This window comes from Rhinolophus sinicus, chromosome 5 (assembly GCF_057876585.1).
Source record: "Rhinolophus sinicus isolate RSI-liver-muscle chromosome 5, RSI-T2T, whole genome shotgun sequence".
In the NCBI taxonomy this organism is placed as follows: domain Eukaryota; kingdom Metazoa; phylum Chordata; class Mammalia; order Chiroptera; family Rhinolophidae; genus Rhinolophus; species Rhinolophus sinicus.
In genome coordinates, this window is record NC_142505.1 from 36,738,716 (window position 1) to 36,764,468 (window position 25,753).

General features: G+C 41.3%; 1 protein-coding gene across 9 annotated transcripts in view; it reads right to left on the reverse strand.

Moving 5' to 3' along the window:
- The window catches only part of DZIP1L (DAZ interacting zinc finger protein 1 like), a 42,186-nt gene extending 18,001 nt beyond the window's left edge, over positions 1-24,185 (reverse strand). For 2 of the 9 annotated variants that reach the window (XM_088798350.1, XM_019747819.3), the window contains exons 1-6: positions 18,425-18,522; positions 15,065-15,646; positions 11,324-11,393; positions 8,241-8,359; positions 7,247-7,408; positions 5,363-5,491 (exon numbers count right to left, since the gene is read on the reverse strand). In XM_088798350.1, the coding sequence (XP_088654476.1) occupies positions 5,363-5,491; positions 7,247-7,408; positions 8,241-8,359; positions 11,324-11,393; positions 15,065-15,646; positions 18,425-18,427 (1,065 nt within the window). In that variant the 5' untranslated portion in view covers positions 18,428-18,522. Of the gene's footprint in view, positions 1-5,362; positions 5,492-7,246; positions 7,409-8,240; positions 8,360-11,323; positions 11,394-15,064; positions 15,647-18,424; positions 18,524-21,189; positions 21,303-23,208; positions 23,502-23,659; positions 23,806-23,905 lie in introns of those variants that run through there. The other 7 variants (XM_019747844.3, XM_019747871.3, XM_088798351.1 and 4 more) reach the window with 7 other exon arrangements.
- Between the last annotated feature and the right edge of the window lie 1,568 nt (positions 24,186-25,753).

Below are 25,753 nucleotides of genomic sequence, written 5' to 3' on the forward strand. Positions count from 1 at the left end.
TAGCAGATAAGCAAAACATAAAGAGAAAGGAATCAAAGCAAACCACTACCAAAAAAAAAAAAAAAAATCATCAAATCCCAAAAGAAAACAGCAAGAGAGAAAGGAACTAAGTAACTACAAAAAAGTCTGAAAACAATTAACAAAATGGCAATAGTATGTCCTTACCTATCAATAATTATTTTAAATTTAAATGGAGGAAATTCTTTAATCAACAAATGTAGAGTGGCTAAATGGTTTTTGTTGTTTTTTGAAAAAAGATCCAACTATATGCCACCTACAAGAGACTCGCTTTACCTTTAAGGATATACACAGGCTAAAACTGGAGGGACGGGAAAAGATATTTCATGCAAATGGTAACCAAAAGAGAACAGCAGTGGCTATACTTATATCCAGACAAAATAGACTTTAAGTCAAAAACTGTCACAAGAGACCAAGAAGATCATAATGTAATGATAAGGGATCAATTCATCAAGAGGATGTAACAATTATAAAGATACAGGTACCTAATATCAGAGCACCTAAATATATAAAGTAAATACTAACTGAACTGAGGGAGAAATAGACAGCAATACAATAATAGTAAAGGACTTTATTAGCCCACTTTCAACAATGGATATATCATCCAAGCAGAAAATCAGAAAGGAAATAGCAGCCTAGAACAGAAGCACTATATTCCAAATATTCCTAAGAGACATATACAGAACAATTTCACCTTAAAATAGCAGAAAACACTCTCTTCTCAAGCACACAAGGAACATTCTCCAGAATAGATCATACATTAGCCCATAAAACAAGTCTAACCAATTTAAGACTAAAATCATATCAAGTTAATCTTTTCCAATCATGATTCATTGAAACTAGAAATCAATAACAGGAGGGGAACAGGAAAATTCACAAATATGTGGAAATTAAACAACACAACATGCTCCTAAATAAATAATGGGTCAAAGAAGAAAACAAGAGGGAGACAAAATAAATATCTTGTGTCAAATGAAAATGGCAACACAATATACCAAAACTTATGAGAAGCAGTAAAAGAAATTCTAAGAGGAAAGTTTAGTAATAAACTTCTATATTTGGTAAAGGTCTCAAATAAACAACCAAACCCTACACCTCAAAAAACAAATTAAGCCCAAAGTTAGCAAAAGGAAGGAAATAATAAAGATTAGAGCAGAAATAAATGAAATAGAGAATGAAAAAAAATAGAGAAGATCAACAAAACTAAGGTTGGTTTTTTGAAAAGTAAACAAAATTGACATATCCTTAGCTAGACTGAGAGAGAGAGAAATCTCAAACAAGTAAAATCAGAAATTAAAGTGGAGACATTACAACTGATACTACAAAAACACAAAGGATCACAAGAGACTACCATAAACAATTATACGCCAACAAACTGGATAATCTAGAAGTGGATAAATTCCTAGAAATATGCAATCTAGCAAGAATGAATCATAAAGAAATTAAAAAATCTAAACAGACCAATAATGAGTAAGGAGATTGAATAGGTAATCAAAAATCTCCCAACAAAGAAAAGTCCAGAACGATATAGCTTCATTGGTAAATTCTACCAAACATTTAATGAATGAATGATTTTTTTTTTCAAATTCTTACCAAAAATTGAAGTGAAAAGAACAGTTCCAAACTCATTTTATGAGGCCAACATTACTCTTATCAAAACCCAGACAAGTATACTACCAGAGAAAACAATCACAGGCCAATATCACTGATGAATATAAATGTAAAAATCCTCAATAAAATACAAGCAAACCAAATTCAACGGCACATTAAAAGGATCATACACTACAATCATGTAGGATTCATCCCCAGGATGTAAGAATGGTTCAACATACACAAGTCAAAAAACATACACAAGTCAATAAATGTGATACACCACATTAACAGAATGAAGGATAAATCATACGACTACCTCAATAGATACAGAAAAAGCATTTGATAAAATTCAACATTCTTTCAAGAAAAACACCGTCAACAAATAGGGTATAGAAGGAACAAACATAGCTCAAGATAATAAAGACTATACATGACAAGCCTACAGCTAACATCATATTCAACAGTGAAAAGCTGACCACTTTTTTCTAAGACGAGGAACAAGACAAGGATGCTCATTGTCACCATTTCTATTTAACATAGTGTTGCAAGTCCTTCCCAGAGCAATCAGGCAAGAAAAGAAATAAAAAGCATCCAAATTGGAAAAAAAGAAGTAAAAGTATCTTTGTTTACAGATAACATAATCTTATATCTAGAAAACCCTAAAGACTCCACCAAAAAAACAAAACAAAACAAAAAACTGTTAGAACTAATAAACAAATTCAACAACATTGTAGGATACAAAATCAGCATGCAAAAGTCAGTTGTGTTTCTATACACTCACAGCAAACTATCTAATAAATAAATTAAGAAAACAATCCCATTTAAAATAGCATCAATAACATTAAAAACCTAGAAATACATTTAAACAAAGAGGTGAAATATCTGTACACTAAAACATAAAACATCAATTACAGAAGCTGTTAAAGTCACAAATAAATGGGAAGATATTCTGTGCCCATGGATTGGAAGAATATTGTTAAAATGTCCATACTGCCCAAAACAATCAATGTAACCCTATCAAAATTCAAATGGCATTTTTCACAGAAATAGAAAAAACAATCCTAAAATTCATATGGGCCAAAAAAAGACCCCAAATAACCAAAGCAATGTTGAGCAAAAAAATAAAACTGGAGGCATCATTTCCTGCTTTCAAAATATATTGCAAAGCTATAGTAATCAAAACAATATGTTATTGGCATAAAACAGAAGGGAACATAATACAGAACCAAGAAATAACCCCACACATGGACAGTCAACTAATCTTCAACAAAGGAACCAAGAATACAAAATAGGAAAAGGATAGTCTCTTTAATAAATGGTGTTGGGAAAAATGAATGTCCACATGCAACAGAATGAAATTGGACCAATATCTTCCACCATACACAAAAATCAATTCAAAGTGGATTAAAAACTTGAATGTAAGACCTGAAACTATAAAATGCCTTGAAGAAAATATAGGGGGAAAGCTCCTTGACATTGGTATTGACAATGATTATTTTGGATGACACCAAAAGCACAGGCAACAAAAGCAAAAAAAAAAAACGAGTGAGACTGCATCAAACTAGAAAGTTTCTGCATAGCAAAGGAAACAATCAAAAAATAAATAAAAAGGCAATCAATGGAATGGGAGAAAATATTTGCAAACCATGTATCAACAGGTATATGAAAACGTGCTCAACATTATTAATCAGCAGAGCAATGCATATTAAACCATAGTGAGATATCACCTCGCATCTGTTGACATGGTTATTATTAAAAAAAAAAAAAAGATAACAAGTGTTGGCAAGGATGTGACGAAAAGGGAACACTTGTACACTGCTGGTGGGAATGTAAATTGGTACAGCCACTATGGAAAACAGTATGGAGGCTCCTCAAAAAATTAAAAACAGAGTTAATAAGTTTCTCTGGGTAGCTCCCATGTATACATGAGGTATACATGTGAATAAACTTTGGGTTGTTTTTCTCTTGTTAAAAAAATTAAAACTAGAATTACCAAATAATCCAGCAATCCCACTTCTTAGTACTGATCCAAAGGAATTGAAATCAGGATCTCATAGAGATACCCATACTCCCATGTTCACTGCAGCATTATTCACAATAGCCAAAATATGGAAACCTAATAATTGATCTACAGATGAATGGATAAAGAAAATGTGGTATATACATACACTGGAATATTATTCAGCCTTAAAAAAGAAGAAAGTCCTGCCATTTGCACCAACATGGATGGCTCTAGAGGACATTATACTAAGTGAAATAAGCCAGACACAGAAAAACAAATAGTGTATGATTTATTTATATGTGAAATCTAAAATAGTCAAACTCATAGAAACAGAGAGTAGGATGGTGATTGCCAGGGGCTAAGAGGATGAGGATATCAGGAAGTTATGGTCAAAAGTTATGGTCAAAAGTTGGTTATGCAAGATACATACACTGTATTGTATACTTAAAATTTGCTAAGAAGGTAGATCTTATGTTAAGTGTTATTACCACATACAAAAAAAATAACAATCATCATCATCATCATAATAAAGAGGGTGGGAGGAAACTTTGGAGGTGATGGATATGTCTATAGCCTGATAGTAGTGATAGTTTCATGGGTGTATATTTATCCCCAGACTCATTGGGTTGTATATATTTAATATGTACAGCTTTTTTACATGTCAATCATACCTCTCAATAAAGTGGTATGAATGAATGAATGAAGCCATAAAATTACTAAAAGAAAATATAGGAATATTTTAAATCTCAGTGACCATAAATTGATCAAAAAGATTGATAATTTGATAATTTTGACCACATAAATGTTATCAATTTTATATGACCAAATCCATGATAAACTGAGTTGAAGGACCAATAGAAAAGTGGGGAAAATAGCCACAATGAGAACACAAATGGTTGGTAGCGTTACTTTCCATGTATTGCACAAACTCACAAATTGGTAAGGAAATCAATAGAAAAATAGGCAAAGGATATAAATAGAGTTCATAGAAAAAGAATGGCCTTTTAAATCTGACACTTGTGAAACATCAAGCAGTGGAAACACTTTACTGCTGAGTGTTAGTTAGACATTAATCTCTTTCTTAACAGTCTTGGATAGCAGAAACAGAAGCATATGATTTAATGATCATGTCAATTGTCTTTCCTTGCCATGGAGTTATCATAACTGGACTATTCTAAGATTCACCTAGTGGTGGCCAGAGCTACCTCCTACCAGCTTGTGAGAGTGGATTGTGCACAAATCTTCCCAATTCCATGCTCAGTAACCCCACATTAGTAGCATGAAATCAGCCATGGTGGGAATAGTCACATCACAGAAAATAGCAAATACAACAAATCGAAGATTTTTTTGGTTCCAGAGAGCCAGTTGTTAAATATGTACCATCACACCACTAAATCCATCCCAAATATGTATCTTCAAATCCAGAAGGTTATCATGCTTTCTAAGAGCTGTTTTCAACTAGGTTGGAGTCAAAATGAGGGCAAAGGTGTCCAATGAGAGACACAGCTGGGTGTATTTTGAAAAAGATCCCGGGCGTATCTGGTATTGCACATATGCATACCACCAGCCTCACCTGAGGACCACAAGAACCCTATTCTATGCTTTCATACATTGGCAGAAGGTCTAAAAATACAGAACTCTGATGTCTTTCAACTTCCCTAAAACCAACAGCAAAAATGAGAAACTCTGTTAGAAGACAACATGATTATTGGCTGGCTCTGGGAAGAGTGGCAGTGGCGATCGGCTCACCTGGATTTCCATCTTCTCCCTCAGGTGCCGGAGCTCCTGTGCCTGCCTGAGGCGCTCCTCAGACTCCTCATCCCGCAGAGACCCAAGGTTGGAGCCCATCATACTGTGGGACTGCAGTGCCTTTAGTTTCTGAAAAGGCCAGGGCATAGTTTTATTAAGGTGAAGATTGAATCACGATGTTGTCATTTATACCTTGAGCAGTGTCAGAAAGGCACACCTACCCCAACCACAAACCCCCAACTTGTCCTCACTAGATATCTGCATGCCTGCAAATATTCACACAAGTCTGCGTTCCCCTTCTCCGGGGTTCTCCTGAGAGCTCAGGCCTTGCACAGGAGAAGCAAGATCCCAAGAAAGAACAGAAAATGGACTGTCTCACAGAGTGGTTTACAGTCACTCTAAATGGAACCTTATCTGTTTTTCCCCCAGAATTTTTAAAAATATAGTAACAATTTGGTTCCTATCCTTTAATAAAAGTAAAATAATAAAATGTCAGGTGAGAGAAGACAGGAATTAGACACACAACGTAAGTACATAAGCAATCTTATAGGGGAAAAGAAAAAAAATGGATGTTCCAATTTAGGAGAATGTGATCCAAGTTAAAAGGAAACCATGGATGGTAAGAATTATGTCCTCATTTACCAAAACTCAGAATTTCCTAACCAAAAGTAACCCTTCGACTCTTGATGAGGTGGTTTTTGAACAACTCTATATTCAAATCAATACCTATCTATCAAATGTCTAAAGAAACACACACACACACACACACACACACACACACACACACCCCCCTCATTTCAACCCCTCTGCCTTCCATCCTCAGCTTTCCATCTCAGATTGAGATGATGCATCACCCAAGACTCCAAGCATATCCTATGACAATCCCCTTCTGGAAAAGTTGTCTAGGTTTCTTTAGGCAGAATGTGGAATGACTGTGAGAAATATTATTTGATAGTTCATTTTCAAAAACAAGAAAAGATTTTCCTTGGTGTTAGGAGGACCCATAGGAGATAAATACATTCTGAAAATATTTTTCCTCTGATACAACTTTAGTTATACAAGTTTATATGGGAAAATACAGTCTAGGGATAACTATAATAAGGTGTTTTTGAATAAACTTAGTAGTATATCCAGTAGAAAACCAGGGGCTTAGACGTTTAAAGAGCTAGGTTCAAAGCCCAGCTCCATCTCTCAATAGCTGTGTGACCTTGGGCAAATTAGGTGGCCTCAATGTCTTCACCTGTAAAAGAGGAATGTTAATAGCTTTCTTTTTTTTAAAAAAAAAAAAAGAACTTTAAAAAATAAATTAATAAACTAATGACATACCTACTTTGAGAATGTTATGATTATTTGGTTGTTACGATGATTAAAAGTTAGTATATATAAAGTGCTCTGCACAGGGGCTAGAAAACAGTAAAGATAGTCAGTAAATGTTAGTGATTATGTGTGACCACCACAAACCCCTGCCACACAGCTAGCACTCAGCAAATATTTATTTATTAAATATTTATTTATTTAAATTTTTCCTCATTTCTGTCCAGTGGTGAAAGCCCTTTGCAAAAATAAGGATACTATCTAGGGAGTTCTCACTATATACCAGACAATGTTAAGTGTTATCAATGTGCTAATTTAACTCTTTCAGCAACCTATCTTACACAAAAGAAACTGAGGCACGGGAAGGTTAAGTAATTCACCCAAGGTCACACAGCCAATATGTGATAAAGCAAGAATTCAATCCCAGGTACTGGCCTCTGGTATCTGGCCTCACAGTGTATTAGCCCCCAATGGCAGAGGAAATAAAACTAGTACAAACCATGAAATGAATTTTAAGAAGAAGCAGATTTTCAACAACAGAACTTTTAAAATCCTTTTATGGGGGAGTACCTCTTCCAGCGTAGAGTTATGGTTGGCAACACTTTTAAATTCATCCCAAAATAATTTTTTTAGCTTGTCTATTTCCCCATATAGCTTGGCCCGCTCTTTTTCTTTCCATTCATCAAATTCTTTCTTAGCTTCCATGTCCCTCTGACGAGTGATCTCTGCTTCCTACAAAGAAAAGAACAATTGAATCATTAAATCCACATTATGGCAAACATTTACTGAGAAACTGCTAGGGCCCCTCGTCCCGTGCAAGTCGCTATGGAGACCCAAAGAACATTTATCCCACAGTCCCCACTGTTTGGACTTGGAGTGGGCCAAGTCTTATTTGAAGTGTAAAGTCACTTGAGGATAAGTATCAGGTCTTTTCTCTCTATTCTTCACAATGCCTGGCATAACTGGTGCTCAATAAATGCATGCTAAGGGAATGAATGATGAAGGAAGGAAGGAAGGAAGGAAGGAAGGAAGGAAGGAAGGAAGGAAGGAAGGAAGGAAGGAAGGAAGGAAGGAAGGAAGGAAGGAAGATAGGAAGGAAAGGGAAGGGGAGAGAAGGAGGAAGGGAGGGAGGGAGGAAGGGAGGGAGGGAAGGAAGGGAGGGAGGGAAGGAAGGAGGCAAGTTTATGTATTTTCATTTTACAAATACTTACTGAGTACCTCCTCTGGGCTGGATTCTAGAGCTTTCGGAATAGGACCCAGTCTTTGTCCTCAAAAACTTAACTAAAAGTGTAGTGTAAGCAGTTAAAATTCAGGCTCAAATGCCCTCCGAAGGTGCTGAATAATGCAGGAAAGTGCAACTCCCCGCTCTGTTTTTGGCCAGACCAGTCTGGCAAATAACTGAATTTTCCTTTCCAGACTACCTAAAATCATTTGCCACATTCAGGAAGATGCCATCCTAGCTGTGACTCCCAAGTCCAGGAAACCAGCCAGACTTTTGGCCCTGTAGGACACCTGGGTTGTCCCTGACCGAGTCTCCGTCCGGACATTTCCTCTTGATGCCCACCTGGAGCTGCCGCTGCCTCTCAGCCTCCCGCTGGGCTTCCAGCTCCCCTTGGGTCCACTTTAGCTTGGCTCGCAGCTCTTCTAACACCTCCTCCACTGGCTGTTCCTGCTTCTGTTTTCCTGTGGGGTCCATGCAAAGAGAGTGCCCAGTTTAAGTAGAAAAGTCAGTGGAGTATTAATCCTCACCTATGTAATCAATCACACACACCTTAGTCTGAGACCAGCTTTGCCATTTACCTTGTACATTGATTGACCTTGGGTAAATGATATAACCTCCAACCCTCAGTTTCCCCAAACTGGAAAATGGAGAGAATAATAGTGCCTAACTCAAAGGTTTGCTGCGAGGATGCACACTGCTCAGCATAGTGCCTGGCATGACAGCTCAATAAATGTGAACAATTGTTGTCATTTCAAATAACTAGTATGACAGGACTGACACATGAAAATGTGAATGCAAAATTACTAGAGCAACAGAAGCAGGATACCAAATAGCATGTACACGTTGATTGTTAATACAAAGATCCTACCTACATGTATCCTGACAGCAATCAGGGAAGACTTTAAAACGATGAAAATAATTGTTTTAAGTTCACTTTTTTCAATAATATAATTTAAACATATGATTTTAAATTTCAAATGGAAGAAAGGCAATGGGCATTATGAAAAAAGGCAATGTGCATTTAGCCAAGGTTGCTTTAAGTGTATAATTTAAATTTTTTAAGTTAAAAAAAAATAACAAGACAAACAAAGAAACAAAAACTCATTGACACAGACAACAGTTTAGTGGTTACCAGAGGGTAAGGGGAGAGAGGGGATGGTAGAAGAGGGTAAAGGGTCAAATATATGGTGATGGAAGGAGAACTGACTCTGGGTGGTGAGCACACAATGTGATATATAGATGAGGTATTATAGAAATGCACGTTTGAAACCTATGTAATTTTACTAACTATTGTCACCCCAATAAATTTAACTTTAAAAAAAAGATTCAGAATGAATTATAGGAGAGCATTCTAACTAAACCACATACTGATAAAGCAAGAGTTAAGGGTTAATGAAAAAGATACTTGCACATTTGTACTTGCACATTTGTTGCTTTTGAAAGCACATTTAGTGATTACTAGATAAGTGGTACTACTGTTCTTAAAACTCTAAGCCTTTCTTTGAAAAGAGATAGGGTTTTTCTCAGATTGGACTTTTTGGAAAGCAGCTTTTTTAAAAGCAACTTTTAGATGCAGTAGAAATTAATTTGGGTTAAAGTGATTTGAGGTGAGTGTAGAGTAGAAGAGCTGGGGTATCCGAGAGGCCGGCTGCCTGAGAATAAAAAGGTCATGAACATTAGTGTAGCTAAGTTGTCTTAAGAACATATCTTCCCCCTCCTTACAGCACTTTACATTAAGGAATGTGCACAAAGATTTACATACAAAAATTTAGGTCATCATATGATTTATCATAGGAAAATTTTTGAGTAACCCATCATAAAGTAATTCAATTGTGAAATAAATTATGATAGCAATATGATGGGAGACTATTCAGCCATTAACAATCATGTTTTCAAAGATGATTTCATAACATTGGAAAATATGATATATTTTTTCTTTTCTGTGTATGTGTCATATATTCTTAATTGAATATAAGCAACAGCCAAAATTGTCCACTATATGATTATATATGTATACAGAAAAATAATAATAGAGAATACACCAGAATATTAACTGCAGGTGATACTGTCTGTGTATTTAGTTTCTCCTTTCTATCTTTCTGTATTTAAATTTTCTATATGACAGGCATTTTTTATACCTACATATAACATAAAATTTACAATTTTAACCATTTTTAAGTGAATAGTTCAGTGGTATTAAACACATTCCTAATGATGTGCAACCAGCACCACCATCCATTCTCATAACTCTTTCATATTGTAAAACAGAAACTCTGTACCCATTAAACAAAGCTCCCATTCTCCCTTCCCCCCAGCTCCTGCCCCTCACCATTCTACTTTCTGTTTCCATGAATTTGACAATTTCAGGTAAAATCATACAGTATTTGTCTTTTGTGACTTACTTGGTTCAATTAGCATAATGTCCTCAAGGTTCATTCATGTTGAAGCACATGTCAAAATTTCCTTTCTTTTTAAGGCTGAATAATATTCCACTCTCTATATATGTATATACTACATATGTGTATATACATATATACATATACATACCAGATTTTGTTTATCCATTTATTTTTCAATGGACATTTGGGTTGCTTCCACATCTTAGCTACTGTGAATAATGCTGCTATAAACACGGTATACAAATATGTCTTTAAAGATATATACTTTTATCAGAAAAAAACTATTTAAGAAATGGAAAATATGTTTTTCTTTAGCAGCCTCCAATGCAGAACCAAGAATTAAATATATAAAAATGCTTAGTAACTAGGTAAATGGTGCTGTTTTAAAACTCTAAGTCTGTTCTTTGAAAAGGAAATTAAGGAAAAAGTTTTACTTAATGGGATTTTTATATTTATATTTTGATATCTATATGTATTTTGTTTGAATAGCTATTTCTTAATGAACCTCAAAAAATGGATATAAAGTAAGCAAATCTCTATACGTGGAAAACAAAGCCTTGTTACTCGTTTTGAAATTTGAAACAATAAAATTAAAGTGATCACATCATAATAAGCTCATGTACATAAAAAAGTCAAAGAACTGGTCTGACTACTCATTAAGCATCTTTAAGCTCATTCATAGTTAGCATCAGAGAAAAGCGGATTCACAGAAGCCTGGGAGGTAATGCCCAATCCCAATAAAGGCCACTGAAACTCAGAGGGCAAGCACTGACCATGGTCTCAAAGTAGAAAGGGACAAAGCTAAGACTGGAACCTACTTGTCTGACTCCCAGCCCCTTTTCTTTACACACATGTTCAGAAATCCTCCTATCCCCATGTGGGGATCCCCCATGGCAGACGGTGGGATCACCCCATCCTCACCTGTATGGTGAGGTTCTGAGGGCATCTTTAGGGGTATATGTGCACCCACTGACCACCACCCCAGGCCCTTCCTTCCACAGTCCCAAGGGGGACACCTGAACTCACCACCATGCCTGCGCTGGATGTGGCCCTGGAGAAAGGTAGCATTCATGAACGTCTTGTCACACAGATGGCACTACACAGAGGGAAAGTGGTAGAAAGTGCAGGATTAGATCACCTGAGTCTGCCTGGGATTCTCCCTATATCAAAACTCCTATTTCCTTGGAACCCCTGGGCTGCTTCATAAATGAAGAATTTCATTTACTGAGTAAGGCAATGGCGTTCAAGTCCTCCCCACCCCATCCCCCCAAAAAACATACGTATATTCTGAGCTTTAAAACACTACCAGTGCCCTAGGGAACTGCGAATACTGACTAGGTATTTGATGACACTAAGGAATTTTTGTTGGTTTTCCAGGGTGTGATGATGGTATTGTGCTTATGTTTAAAAGCGGGAGTCCTTGTCTTTTAGAGAAACATACTGAGATATTTACAGATGAAATCATATGTCTAATACACTCCAAAATAATCCAAGGGTGGGGAAAGTGGGTAGGAGAGCAGATACAGTAACAATGTCCATGAGTTGATAACAATTGGGGTGGGTAGTGTGCAGATAAAGGTTCAGTACTTCACTCACTCTATTTTTGTATATGTATAAAATTTGCCAAAATGAAAAGGTTTTTTAAAAAAATACCAATGTCTAGGTCCCACCACAGGGTTGAGAACCACCAGAGCAGAGGATAGTAAATAACAGCATCTCTAATCCCACGGCAGTCTACTCAAGCATTTCAGACACTGCCAATCTATCGTATCTTTTCAGTGTATAACTTCAAAATTCTTCTAACACAGCTTTGAAGGCTGCCATTACTGGTCAAACAGAGTAAGAGGGCAGATTATTTGCAATCTTTACAGTAGGGCAAATGTGACAGAAATTGCCAGTTGTCCCCCAATACCCATTTTCCCTTTTTCCTTAGCAATAGAAACCTTTAGCTGGTCATGAATCTAATGAGAATAAACACCAAATCCCAGCCTGCCTTGCAACCAGGCGTGGCCATGTAACTAAATTCTGGCCAATGACATGGAAGCAGAAGTGCTATGTGCAACTTCTGGGAGGTATCATTAAAGAAAGACTCAGGGGGCGGTTAGATGGCTCAGTTGGTTAGAACATGAGCTCTTGTTGCCAGTTCAATTCCCACATGGGATGGTGGGCTGCACCCCCTGCAACTAAGATTGAAAACGGCGACTGGATTTGGAGCTGAGATGTGCCCTCCACAACTAGATTGAAGGACAATGACTTGGATTTGACGGGACCTGGAGAAACACACTGTTCCCCAATATTCCCCAATTTAAAAAAAAAAAAAATTTTTTAAAGAAAGAAAGAAAGACTCAACACATTCTTCATCCTCCCTCCTCCTGCTGAAGAGAATGTGGACTCAAGATTGGAATTCAGGCAGCTGTCTTAGCCCATGAGGCAGAAGCCAAGGAACAAGGCTAGCAGAGTCACACAAATGAGTTTCTAGTTGTCAGAAGGAATATGAGTTGGGTGGGGTGGGGAATATTTTATAAGGCATCCTATTCCAAATTATAAGCCCTGGCCCTCATCCCACCCTTCCCTGCTTCCCCATTCCCCCCTCAAGCAGCGCACTCACAAACCAGGCACCTTAAGTCGGACAGCCACCACTGCCTTCAAGCTAAAATCCACACTCTACCATGGGATTCAAGGCTACCATGACCTTGCTCTCCTATCCTCTCCTGCCACATCTCTCACCACAGGCCCCCGCCCAAACCCCAAAGCCATCACACTGATCACCCTTCTCACAGAGGCACCTCGGTTGCTTCTACCCCTAACACTCCTTTACAAAACTGTGCTCAACATTCAAGGCTCAGTTTAAACACCACCTCAGGAAGACTCCGCATCTCCCTCCTCTGTGCTCCCACCGCTCCTCAGGCATTTCTCTGACTTAACACTTTCTCCACCTGTTCATTTTTGGTGGTACAGTAGCCACTGCCTTTGGCAGTACAGAAAGCCCCAGCTTTCTTCTGGGAGTTACTTTCTTCCTTACTCTCAAGCCATGGGCTTCGGTTCACCCCCAGCTCTGGGGTGGAACATGTGACCTAGACCAAAGCTAATCAAAGGCCTTCATTCCCAGAGTCATGTGACTGGTTCAGAAATGGCTAGGAGACCCAAACATAAGAGACACACTGAAACACTGTCTGGGCTGCTGGGACAAAAGTAGGTCCTCTATCATGTCAGCCTTAAATCTGGGAAAATGAGAAGTTGGCATTATAGTGACCCAACTTCCTACCACACAGACAGAATCTTTCTGAGAATGGAAAATACCCAACTTCCTACCACACAGACAGAGTCTTTCTTTCTCTGCAGCTCTAGGTCACATCTTCCTCAGTGTGGACTGAGAAAGAAACTAGATTTTCTTTCTCTGCAGTGTGGAGCTGCAGAGAAAGAAACTAGATTCTGGTGCCATATGATTCTTGGGGCAAAACCACACTTGAGTGCCACCTGAACCGTGGATTTTTCATTTAAATCAACCAATAAATTCCTTATTGGCTTAAACCAATTGGCTGTTTTGTTACTACTGAAGGGTTCTGACCTTTTTTATCATAATTAACATTATATAAATTATATCAACTACCGTTCTACGAATTAACATGGTATCCTAATGATTCTTTCTGTCCCACCCACCCCAAACCATGAATTTCTTGAAAACCTGAACCAACATGACCTGTTCCTACATCCCCAGAGTGTGGCACAGAGCCTGCCCACCATGACAATGCATTAAAGGGCAACTGTCCCCAATCCACATTCTCCGTGGAAATACATGCAAATGCTCAAATGCCGCTCTGGGTAACAGTCACTTGGTTGAATAATGGAGTCCCTTTTCCAGAATGGTCCTCACTCTACCAGCCCCTTGTCACACACTGATTACTTACACAAACACACACATACGCACCACCCCTTTTACATATACCCTTACACGCCACACTCTCTACATGCACACACAAACCTCTCATACATACACATTCACACTCTCCATAAATGTACACATCCTTAGACACACATATATAGAGCCTTTATTCCTTCACACACCATAAATACCGTGTTTACCCGAAAATAAGACCTACCCCGAAAATAAGCCCCCGTTAAGATCGTCAGCCAGATGGACGCATTTTGTACATTATGATGATGTTCCAGAAGAAGATGACATGACTGTATTTGAATAAATGTAGATTGTTGTGCATGAAAAAAATAAAACATCCCCTGAAAATAAGCCCTAATGGAGCAAAAATTAATATAAGACCCAGTCCTATTTTCCGGGAAACACGATATATCTTTATATGCACACCTACACACACAGGCACACATTACACATCACACACTCTGTATATAAATACATACCATACACAGATGTACTCTGCAAATATTCACATGCACACATTAGATGCACACATATTCACACCTTCCTTAAGCACACACACACCCCATACATTCACACATGCACATACTAGACATACTCTATGCACACACATCCTTCATACACACACCCGCCACACATATACACTCTCCATACACACACACACACACACACACACACACACACACACACAGACTGTAGAACCTGATCAGATACCCTCGGGCTCTCTGGCCATGAACAGTGTCTCTAAAATCTTGCTCCTAACCAGTGAGAATGGCCCAGAGTGGCTTCAGGTCCCAGAGGGTGGTGCTGCCCAGATGGCCTGGTGGCTGGATGCACAGCCCTCCCATTCACCCTGCCCTGCCAAGATTCCTCACCGTGTGGTAGCTGTGGGCACCTGTCTGCAGGAGCAGCTGCTGCAAGGTGCTGATCATCTTGCGACGCCGGCGGCTCTCCTCTCGCACACCCTTGAGCTCATCAGCCTGGCGGCCCAGCTCCTGCTGACCGCGCTCCTGCTGGCCCAGACTGGCCTGCAGCTGCGCCTCCAGCTGGGCAACACTGGCACTCAGGCAGTCCTGGCAGTGCAGCAGGTACTCTATGATGAGCTGTGCCAGGCGCAGCACCTTGAGCAGTGCTGGGTCCACAGGCTGCCCACAGCGGCTGCATGCCTCCCGGTCCATGTTGCAGAAGGTGACTCCAGCAATGTTCTCCTGCAGGGTGGCCACATCCAGCTCCCGGGCCACACGGTCCACATCCAGGGCGCTAATGCGCCTCCAGTCCATGCTCTCATTGCGAGGCTGGAACTTGAAGGTAGGGAGTGTGTAGGCCCCAAAAAGGGGACCACTGAGGCTCTCAGCAGTGGTAGCAGGGGACTGCATGGGTGAGGGAAGCCCTGGGCTGACCACTGCAGGAGGGTGCCGCCAAGGCCACGGCAGCAAGCAAAGGAACTGAGAGAGGGCCTGGAAAATGAGAAGAGATTCCAAATTAGGCAAGGCATGTGGGCTGCATGTACCCTACACCTGGCCAGCAACAGCCTAAGTGGGGTGAGGTGAGGGACCTGAACAACAGCTGGAGTATGTGTGGTATGCACTGACGTGGCCAGAGCCATGGAAAGCAAGGGCGTGGGCTTTACAATAATAACACAGATGTGGATTCAGATCTTCAGCCTTGGACAAGTCCCTTCACATCTTTAAGCCTCCTAGGTACACTGGGGATCACGGGACTCACTTTGCAGGTTTGTGGTTAGCAAGGAGACAGGTGAAGCACCCAGTCTAGTGCCTGTCACATAGTAGGTCCTCAGTGAACGTCCCCTTGCCCAAGTCCACGGCCAAAGGTCTTTGTCAGGGGAAAACTGTCAAATGTATAAGTAGGTCCTTCTGCAACCCTACATTGATCTCAGATAACGTCCAACAACTTGCCATGGGTGGCACAGCCACCTAATGTCCACAACATTCCCTCCTCTCCTCCTGCAACTACAAGATCATAGGGGACAGGGGTAGGCTACATTTCCCAGTTTTCCTGGCAGTAAGGTGTCATCATATGACTATGTTCTCTCTAGTGGAATGTGAGTGAAATGATGTCCAATACTGCTATTGAGGAGGGGGTGGGGAGGGGGGCAGTGGTGCTAAAGAGAGTGGCCACGTCTCTGCACGCAGATTGTGCTCCATCCATGATGGTCTTTTTTCTCAAACCCAATTACAACTTATCCTACCAATAAACTCATACAGGTGTGCAAAGGTGCTTGTGCAAGAATTATCATTGTAGCATTGTTTGTAATAGCAAAGTATAAGAAAAAGTACCAGAAAGCAGAGAACAAAGTGCAACAGGGGATATAAATGTTATCTCTATACAATGAAATACTTTGTGGCTATTGATGAAAATAAGGCAGCTTTACATGGAATACTGATCATATATACTCATATACTCATAAACATACTTTCATTTCTGTTTAAATGATATAATCACATTAATGATAACTTGTGAAAATAAAGGAGCTATGTATATCTCATTCATATATATATATATATATATATATATATATATATATCATGTTTCCCCAAAAATAAGACCTAGCCGGACAATCAGCTCTAATGCGTCTTTTAGAGCAAAACTTAATATAAGACCCGGTCTTACTTTAGAGCTGATTGTCCGGCTAGGTCTTATTTTCAGGGAAACACAGTATATATCTGATATCTATATCTAAATAGATATATCACATTAAAATGGTTGCCTATGAGGGAGGAGGAAAATGGGAGTAAATAAATGAATAAATGAATGCATGAGTAGAAAATGGATAGCTAGAAAGAGATAGGTAATAGATAGATAGATAGATAGATAGATAGATAGATAGATAGATAGATAGATAAAGATAGACAGGCCTTACACAGACCAATAATGATTATATATATATATATATATATATATATATATATATATATATATAACAAATAGAATCATATATATATATATATATATGATTCTATTTGTTATTCATGTATAATCATAATTAAATAAAATACATACACTAAGTTGATTTTATACATATATTATATATTATATTATATATATATATATATATATATATATATATATATAGCTTCATAAGCATAGACTATGTCTAGAAAAATAAACAAGCTGTTAGCAATAGTTACCAGTTACCTCTGGGAATGGGAATGGAGGTTGAGGACCTTTATCTTCCACTTTCCACTTCTCTATACCATTCAAAGATCTTTGTATCCTCATTAATTACTTTTAAATTTTTTTTTAAAGAAAAAGATATAATTTCTGCCCTTGAAAAACTTAGAATCTGGAGCAACAGACAGTACATGTGACGCTATTTAATCAAATTCTTTCTAGATCATGTCATTCAGATATTTAAATGCAATAGAAAGTCAGAGAAGAGAAAGGTCATTGACCTCATAAAGGAGAAAAGCCTTGAAGAAATGATGGAGCTGGGTCTGCAAAGAAGGGAAGGGCCTCCAGGAAAGGGCCTGACCTCCCTGAGCCCTGTCTTCATTTGGGAAAGGCGGTGATAGGCCTGCCCTACCTATCCCCCGGGTGCTGTGAGAACTGGAGGAGATACAAGGGAAAGGCATGCAGTACTAACACCAGCTGTGGTGCAGGAAGCACCAGCCTCTGTGCCAGCTACAAACTCTAAATACAAACCTACAAACAGCTATTATCATTCCCATTTTACAAACAACTAAACTGATGTCTGCAGAGGTTCAGTGTCTTGCCCCAGGTAGGGAGGCCAGGGTTGAAATATAGTTAGAAGTACGTCTGGCTCCAAAGCTTGTGGACTGTGAACTCCCCAATATGATCCTTGAGGCTATTAGTCCTAAAAACTTGCTTTGATCAGATCATCACCACTTATCCCTCAAACTCATTCATTCACTCACTCCCCTCTCATTTACAGCATGACTACCTGGGCCAGGCCTAGTACCAGGCACTGGAGCAACCAAGGTGTATTCCTGGTTCAGTGTGGCTCCTTGTTGCCACAGTACTGAGTCTAAACCCTGGCTTGGTCTGGAAGACTGCCCACAGGATGCCACTGACCCACCTTTTCCATTTCATCTCCTATTCTTTCTTAGATACTCTTCCCCAACACATACGCCAAAAACAAAACTCTCCAGCCACAAACACCCAAGGCCATGAGGAGAAGACCAGCACATTTCTACTTAACACAGTGTGTTATTAAAAAAAAAAAAAGGCAGGGAGGCAGGTGAGATGATACTCACCATGCTCAACTTCAAGCTGCAACTGTGTCACAAGAGCCTCAGAAACAATTGCCACAACAAGCCGTGTCTTGGAACAACAGCAGGTTACCAGGCATGCTGTGGGCAAGGGTAACAGGACACCTGCTTCCTGTCCTCCTGAAGACCAGGAGCTCACCTGAGAATGCACTGTTTAACTATTTAAGCTTTGGCCTCAGATGTTTGCCCACAGTCCTCTCTCTAATAATATGACCAAAAACACTCCATCAGCAGCTCTCTCGGCTCTCCTCCCATCACTTTGAATGCTCCTGCCAGCCTCTCCCTCGAACAGTTTCACTCCTCCTTTAAGGCAGGGTGTGCCAGTGCCCCCATGATACTGTCCCGTTCACCCATGATGCATCTCTCCCTGCACACTCTCCTTGGAGATGAGCTCACACATAACCACAGCTTCATCTACCAAATCTATCTTACTGGCCCATCTGTCTCTTGGGACCATTAGACCAAAATTGCCATTACTGATAATACCAGAAATTATATATCCAAATTCCAATGCAGGAAACGTGCCAGGTATAAAAGGAACCACAGCATAAGTTTGATGATAAATGGCAACTGATTCTCCATCTTAGTGTCCAAAATACAATCAGGCAGCGATTCTCAAGTGTGGTCTCTGGACCAGCAGACCAGCATCACCTAGGACCTTGTGAGAAATGCAGCTCTCCAGATTTATTAATTCAGAACCACTGCTTTAGGGAGTGTTGGGACAGGCAGTGTTGGGGTTGTGGCAAAATGGCAGTGCATGACCTCTTTAAAAAGGACAGCCACCAATGAGCTTCAGCCATATAGGAATGAATGTGTTCCTCGGGCGCTAATTCCAAATTAATTAAGAAGATATTCAAAGACCTTTATGAACTGTTTCCAAACTACCTTTCTAGCTGCATCTCCACTTACCATATTATTTGCTGTCCACCCATTCTTATGTCTGGGCTACTTATTTATAGGCACTGTTTTTAAGTGCTTCGTAAAGAATAATTCGTGTAATCCTCAGAACACCGCCTTGAGGAGATACTATTATTATCTAAGCCACAAAGAAGTGAAGAAGCTTGTCCACAGGTACAGGAGGCAGGATCCAAACCCATGCCGCCTGGTTACTGAGTCTGAACTCTTAGCCCCTATGCCATGCTGCCTCTTGGTATAGAGGGCCCTCGGCCATATCCTTCTGCTCCTACTGAAGGTGAATGCATGCTTTCAAGGATTTGCTCATACATGATCGCTACCCAAATCCCTCCCAGGCCCACAGTCATAATTCCTGCCCCTCCCCAGAGCACGGAACATAAACTCCTTTAGTCACTCTCACCACATTCTGGTCTGACGTGCAGTAGCTGTGCAGCAATCATTCATCCATCCCATCAACAAATGATTCCTAAACCCGTACTAAGTGCCAGGCACTGTGATTGACACTCGGGATTAATGGTGATTCAGGCAACAGTTCCTGCCATTGTTAACAGAAAGAGTTAACAGTTCTGGAACTGTGTGCTCCACACACAGTTATAAGGCTTTACATGTATTATCTCAGTTAATTCTCACAACAACCCTGTATACAGATGAAGAAACTGAGAGGTGAACAAAGAGGGTGAAAGACTTTCCCACAATTACACAATTAGTAAGTGATGGTGTCTGGTCCACAGCTGGTTCTCCAGAAAGACAGAAAAATACACAGAAATTAGCCTACAGAGTGGCAAGTGCCAGGGTAGGAAGTAGGACGAGGTGCTATGGGAGCACCAAGAAGAGGCCATATCAGGACATTCTGTCTCCTTTCTCCCCACCCCCTCTCTCTCTGTGAGCTCCACGAGGGCTGAGACCTTCGCTTATTCACATCTGTTATACTCCAGCCCCTAGCATATTACCTGCAGCCCAGATTTCTACTGAACTGAGCAGAATTGCCAAAATCTTAGAATATCTGCCTCACATTTCTACATTCTTGGGGTCTTGGAGAAATGAGGCTATGAATAGCAAGAATTAAGTTATAGAATAAGAATGGAGGTAGGAGTCCTTAATTTGGACTCCTTGGAGAGCAATGCCATTCAGACTTAGTAAAATGGTTGATTTGTTGACAATCTATGGCCATAGCTTAATCCCATGTGCCACTAATGAAAGCTTAGAGCGCAGGAGCCCTTGTGGGTGGTTTTCAGTGAGAAGTCCCGGTGCCCACACTCGCTGTCAGGTTGTGGTCACAGCGTCCTAGCTTGCCGCCTGAGCAGCCCTAAAACCCTCACGTTGACACTGAGCACACTCTGTTAATACTGAGGGCCACAGCCCCAGTCCCAGCTATACAGAATTCTGAATTAGGGGTCTGATTTCATGAGGTTTTACCGAGCCCCAAAAGTATCATTCCTGTCTCCCACTAGAACCCCAATTCTCCAATTCTCAGCAGTCCTACCATTCTGACATCAAAAGGTGAGCAGAACTGTGGGAATTTGATGAGTATGACGATGACAGCAGCCATCATTTATTAAGTATCTATGTGCCAGGCACTGTGCCAGCCTTAAAAAGTATTATTTCTAGTTGTCATACAGCTGGGTATGTAGCTTTGATTTGCCTCATCTGAAAAAAAATGTAAAAATTGAGGCTCAGAAAAGCTAAGGGACCTTCCCTAAGTCACTCAGCTACTATGTATGAAGCCAGGATTCAAATCAAATTCTGACTCCAAAGCTTTTGAATTATGCCAAACTACCTTCCAATGATCATGATGAAAATACATAAATTATTTCCCATTATAAAAATTACAGTACCTGAGATTTCTTGACCAAACTGCACAGACTGAAAGAGTTTACAGCAAATCACAACAGGATCAGGGCTAGAGGCCTTCAATTCTCCTTGTATCTCAGCAGACTCAACTCAGCAGCTTGTATCCAGGTTAGGATGGGCAGAAGACAAAGCCAGATGAGAATGCTGCAAGTTACCTAGAAACCACACACCCAGGAGGGCAGGAACACCCTGCCTTCTCCCGAATGAACTAGCAGCAGACTGTTTTTCCCATCTGGGAATAGGAACACAGGCAGAAATGACTCACTGTCATTAGGAAATCTGAAGCTGTGTTAACCATCCCTAGATGTTTCAATGGGGTCCAGGAAACTTCCCAATCCTAGACCAATGTCATAAGTTAATGGGAGCCAAAAAAACGATATTTATGCTAGCATTCCAACTTCATGGGTGAAGAGATCATTTCTACCTGGGGCAATCCTATAGCCAAGAGAGGAAGCCCATCTACCATCCTAGCTTTGCATATTCCCAGTGACAGGGTGTCCACACCTCTCAAGGCAGTCATCCCACTGTGAAGCAATTCCTGGAGACTTTATGGTTCTGAAACCTGCCCACCTATAATCTGTCAAAGATAACTTCCACAAAATATACCAAACAGCTGATTTTTAAACAAAATCCTGGCTGACTTTTTAATATAAATTGACAGCTAGAGTACACTACTACCGCTGCCATCTTCCTGTCTCTTCTGCTTCTTCAAGAATGAAGCCAAGAGAAGCACACAGAGAGAAACAAGCTTCCATGGTTTCTGCCAGGCAATCATTTACAAGCCTGCCCTGGCTCCCAACTAATTTCAGTGGTGCCTGCCCCAGGGAGCTCGGGCATGTCATTAGTGCTAATTGTTGTGGCTGCCAAGGTAACCTTCACAGAGTTTGCAAACAGGCTGTGCACACACCACAGGCAAGGGAGCGGGGGAGACCCCAACAGAGATGAGTGCGACCCAGGAGCTCTCCCGGAGCACTGCCGTTACAGACCTCAGACTTCTCTGATTCTGTTGTTTTCTAAAGGAAGGAGTCCACCTTTCCACTCTTTCTTTCCCTTTGTGGGAGCTGCCCCCACTTCCAGAACAGAGAGAGAGAGACAGATCTACCCCTCTAGGCACACAGCTCTCCCTTATAGCTGGCCTCCATTCCCAGAAACCTTAAGGAGATATTTTTAAAAGACAGTGTCCACAGTTTGGTCAAAACCTATTTTAAGTTTTTGCCACAAAAGGATTTTCTCTAAAATAAAAATTGGAGGTAGGGATTTGACTGACATCTCTCAGGAGTATTTTAAAGGGAAAGACTACGTAGTGACCATGACCTAGCTTCCCAAGTACAGAATTGTCAAAAACCAACACTGCTTTCACATCTAAAAGAAAACCAGTCTAGAATATAATATTGGTGTTTTCTTTCCCATGGAGGAGTTATTGCTTCTTGGTAGAGCTTCTCTGCCCTCAGTGCCTGGGTCATCAGACCCCACAGAATCCTCCCTAGAGGTACAAGGTCTAGTGACAGGTGGCATTTTCATGCAGGTGGTTAACCCTGCAGACCAAGACTGGCCCTCCCTGCAAGGGGCCCACAAGGCAGTTCAGAAAGCCCAGCAACTTGTTGCCTTCCTGCACCTGACAGTTTCAATTGAGCAACAAGCCTGTTGACCAAATTCCAGCTCCGTACCAGAACCCAGTTATGCTGCAAAAATGAATTCAGTTTTCTGTTTCCAACCTGAAGCATAGAACTTCATGGGACCACTTTATCAAATTGGACGGTGTCCAAAAGTATTTCCACATGAGGTAAATGTCTCCAGACCCTTAGTGCTGACAGACACAGACAAAAGGCCGCTCATCAGCCACTTGACTGAAGAACTAGCCTTCTCTAGGTGGGGTTGTTCTCACCAGCCAGTCCTCAGCTCCAGGGGGAGGGGTTAGGGACCGCGTGAAAAAGGAGAGAGACCCCTCACCTTGCCTGCAGATGGGGGTGTGAGAGCCCACAGTCCCAGCACCCCACACTCACCAGGCCTCTCTTCCAAGTCCTGTTAGAAATCCGATTCCAGGAGACAATGAAGGGGCAGGCAGGCCCTGAGCCCTGAGGAGTGTTGGGTTAACGGGAGCCCCTGCTCAGGCCCTCCAGAGGCTGTGCTCTGCTAGGCCTCTGGACCCTTGTCCTGTACTAAGCAAGTCTCCAGTGGACTTTTATCTGTAGCCACCACAAAACGAAAACACCATCGCTGTCTCCTGCTAAACTGCAGCCCAGGAGTGCAAGGCAGAGGAACTAGAGATGCCAAAGTGTTTGTTTTTAATCATCTTATTACTAAATGATTCCCCCCAAACACACACACCTACAGAACTCAAAGCATTAAGCCCCCACATCATTTCACTTTTTTCAAAGAGTAAAAATCCAAAGCTGTCCTCCCAGGGATGCCCAGTCCTGGGGGTACAGTCATTCCTGCTCCCATCTGGGGTACCTCGGTCCACAGCAGGCCAAAGGAGCTTGGTGTGGAGGGCAGAGCCGACTCAGGAAGTGGCGCGTCTAGAGGCCGAGCCCGGGCGCAGCTCCTCTGCTCCAGGGCGGGACCCCCGCTGGGCGTCCCGAGCAGCTAATGTTTAACCTCCTGCAGCCCGTGGCACCTATCACCGGGACTACCAGGACCTCCCCCGCGCCCCTCCCGGGCCGAATTCCTAGCATAGTTTTCCCACGCGGTCCGGCTCACCTGGGGGTCCCCGAAGCTGGGAGAGTGGGCAGAAGTCCCAGAGTCGTTGGCTCCCTTTCTCAGCCTCGTCCAGTCCCCGCCCCCGGCTCTCTCCACAGTCCCCGACTGCCCCAGGAGGTTCCCGGAATCCTCACGGTCGCGCGGGCTGGGATGCTTCCCCAGTCTCGGGAAGCCTGGGCGCTCTCGGGGGCGGGGACAGAGCTGCCAACCTGCCGGGCCTGGGACAACAGAACTTCGCCACGCGAGCAGCTCGAAGCCTGGGGTCTGACGCCTCCTACTCCTAAAACAGCCTCCCCACCCCACCCCAAGGAGGGGTGGAGCTTCTCCCAGGCCCCAAGACCCGCTATTTTTAGGCCTGTTACAGAGCAGGGAAGGAGGGAATGCCAAATTTAACCCGTTAGGAAAATCCAGGATTCATGTGAATGGCTCCCAGGCCTTGCTGAGAGGCCATGCCCCGTGGAACTCAGGGAGGCTGATGTACTCCTGTACACACACACATACACACCACCACCACCACCACCACCACACCCCACACCCTCCGGTACAGTTGCTTTCCTGCTGAAAGTAGGGACAGCTGCAACCTCCTGGGCAGACAGCCCAGCCCACCCGCCCTAAATTAAAGGAATCTTCCTGGTTTCTGATCCCACCTCATGTTAGTCCTTACAGTGAGTCCCAGGCCTGGTCAAATGTTAACCAGCACCACCACCACCACCACCCAACTTACTGGCTTGTCCTGTGGATCCAGCTGTGAAACCCAGGACCAAAAAATTCTTTCTTTCCTGATATCAGCCTCTGATCCTTTCCCATAGTCAGTGCTTGCTTTACTGAGACTCAGAATTCTGGAAAAAAATGTTTTAAGGCTCCCCCCACCAGCCTCAATCTGCCAAGCTCTGTATCTTGGGGCAACCAAAACAAAAATGTATGGGAATAATGTTGGCCATGATGTGCAAAAATTGGAACCCCCATGCATTGCTGGAGGGAATATAAAATGGTACAGCTGCTGTGGAAAAGAGAATGGCAATTCCTCAAAAAATTAAATATAGAATTATCATACGATCTAGCAATTCCATTTCCAGGTATATACTAAAAAGAATTGAAAACAGGGACTCAGATATTTGCACATGTATGTTCATAACAGCATATTCACAATAGCCAAAAGTTGGAAACAACCCAAGTGCCCACTGACATATGAATGAATAAACAAAATGTAATACATACATACAGTGGAATATTATTCAGCCTTACAAAGGAATGAAATTCTGATACATGCCACAACTTGAATGAACCTTGAAAATACTATGCTAAGAGAAATGAGCCAGACACAGAAGGACAGATATTATATGATTCCACTTATACAAGTTACCTAGAATAGTCAAGTTCATATATCCCAGAAAGTACAATAGTGGTTACCAGGGCTGGGGGAGGAGTGGAAATTAGTGTTTAATGTGTACAGAGTTTCACTTTGAAAAGTTCTAGAGATAGATGGTGATGTTTGTTGTACGACAATACAAAATGTACTTAATGCCACTGAAATTGTACATATTAAAATAGTTTAAATGACAAATTTTATGGTATGTGTACTTCACCGCAGTTTTTTAAATGTTAAAAAAAAAAAAAAATAGTGGATGAGCTAGGGACCAGGACCAAGTAGGGATGTCTGTGAGTCATCTGCTCTGATGGGGAATCTTGTTTCTCCTCTCCTCTCCTGGTCAGGGTGCACTTTTCTGTCCAGGGGTTCCTACTGCCCACTGGAGGGGAAAGAAGAGGCCAGGCTTTGGAGTCAAAGATTCATTTACATCCCACATTCCCAAGCTGTCTAACCTTGGGAAAGTCACTTAACCTCTCCAT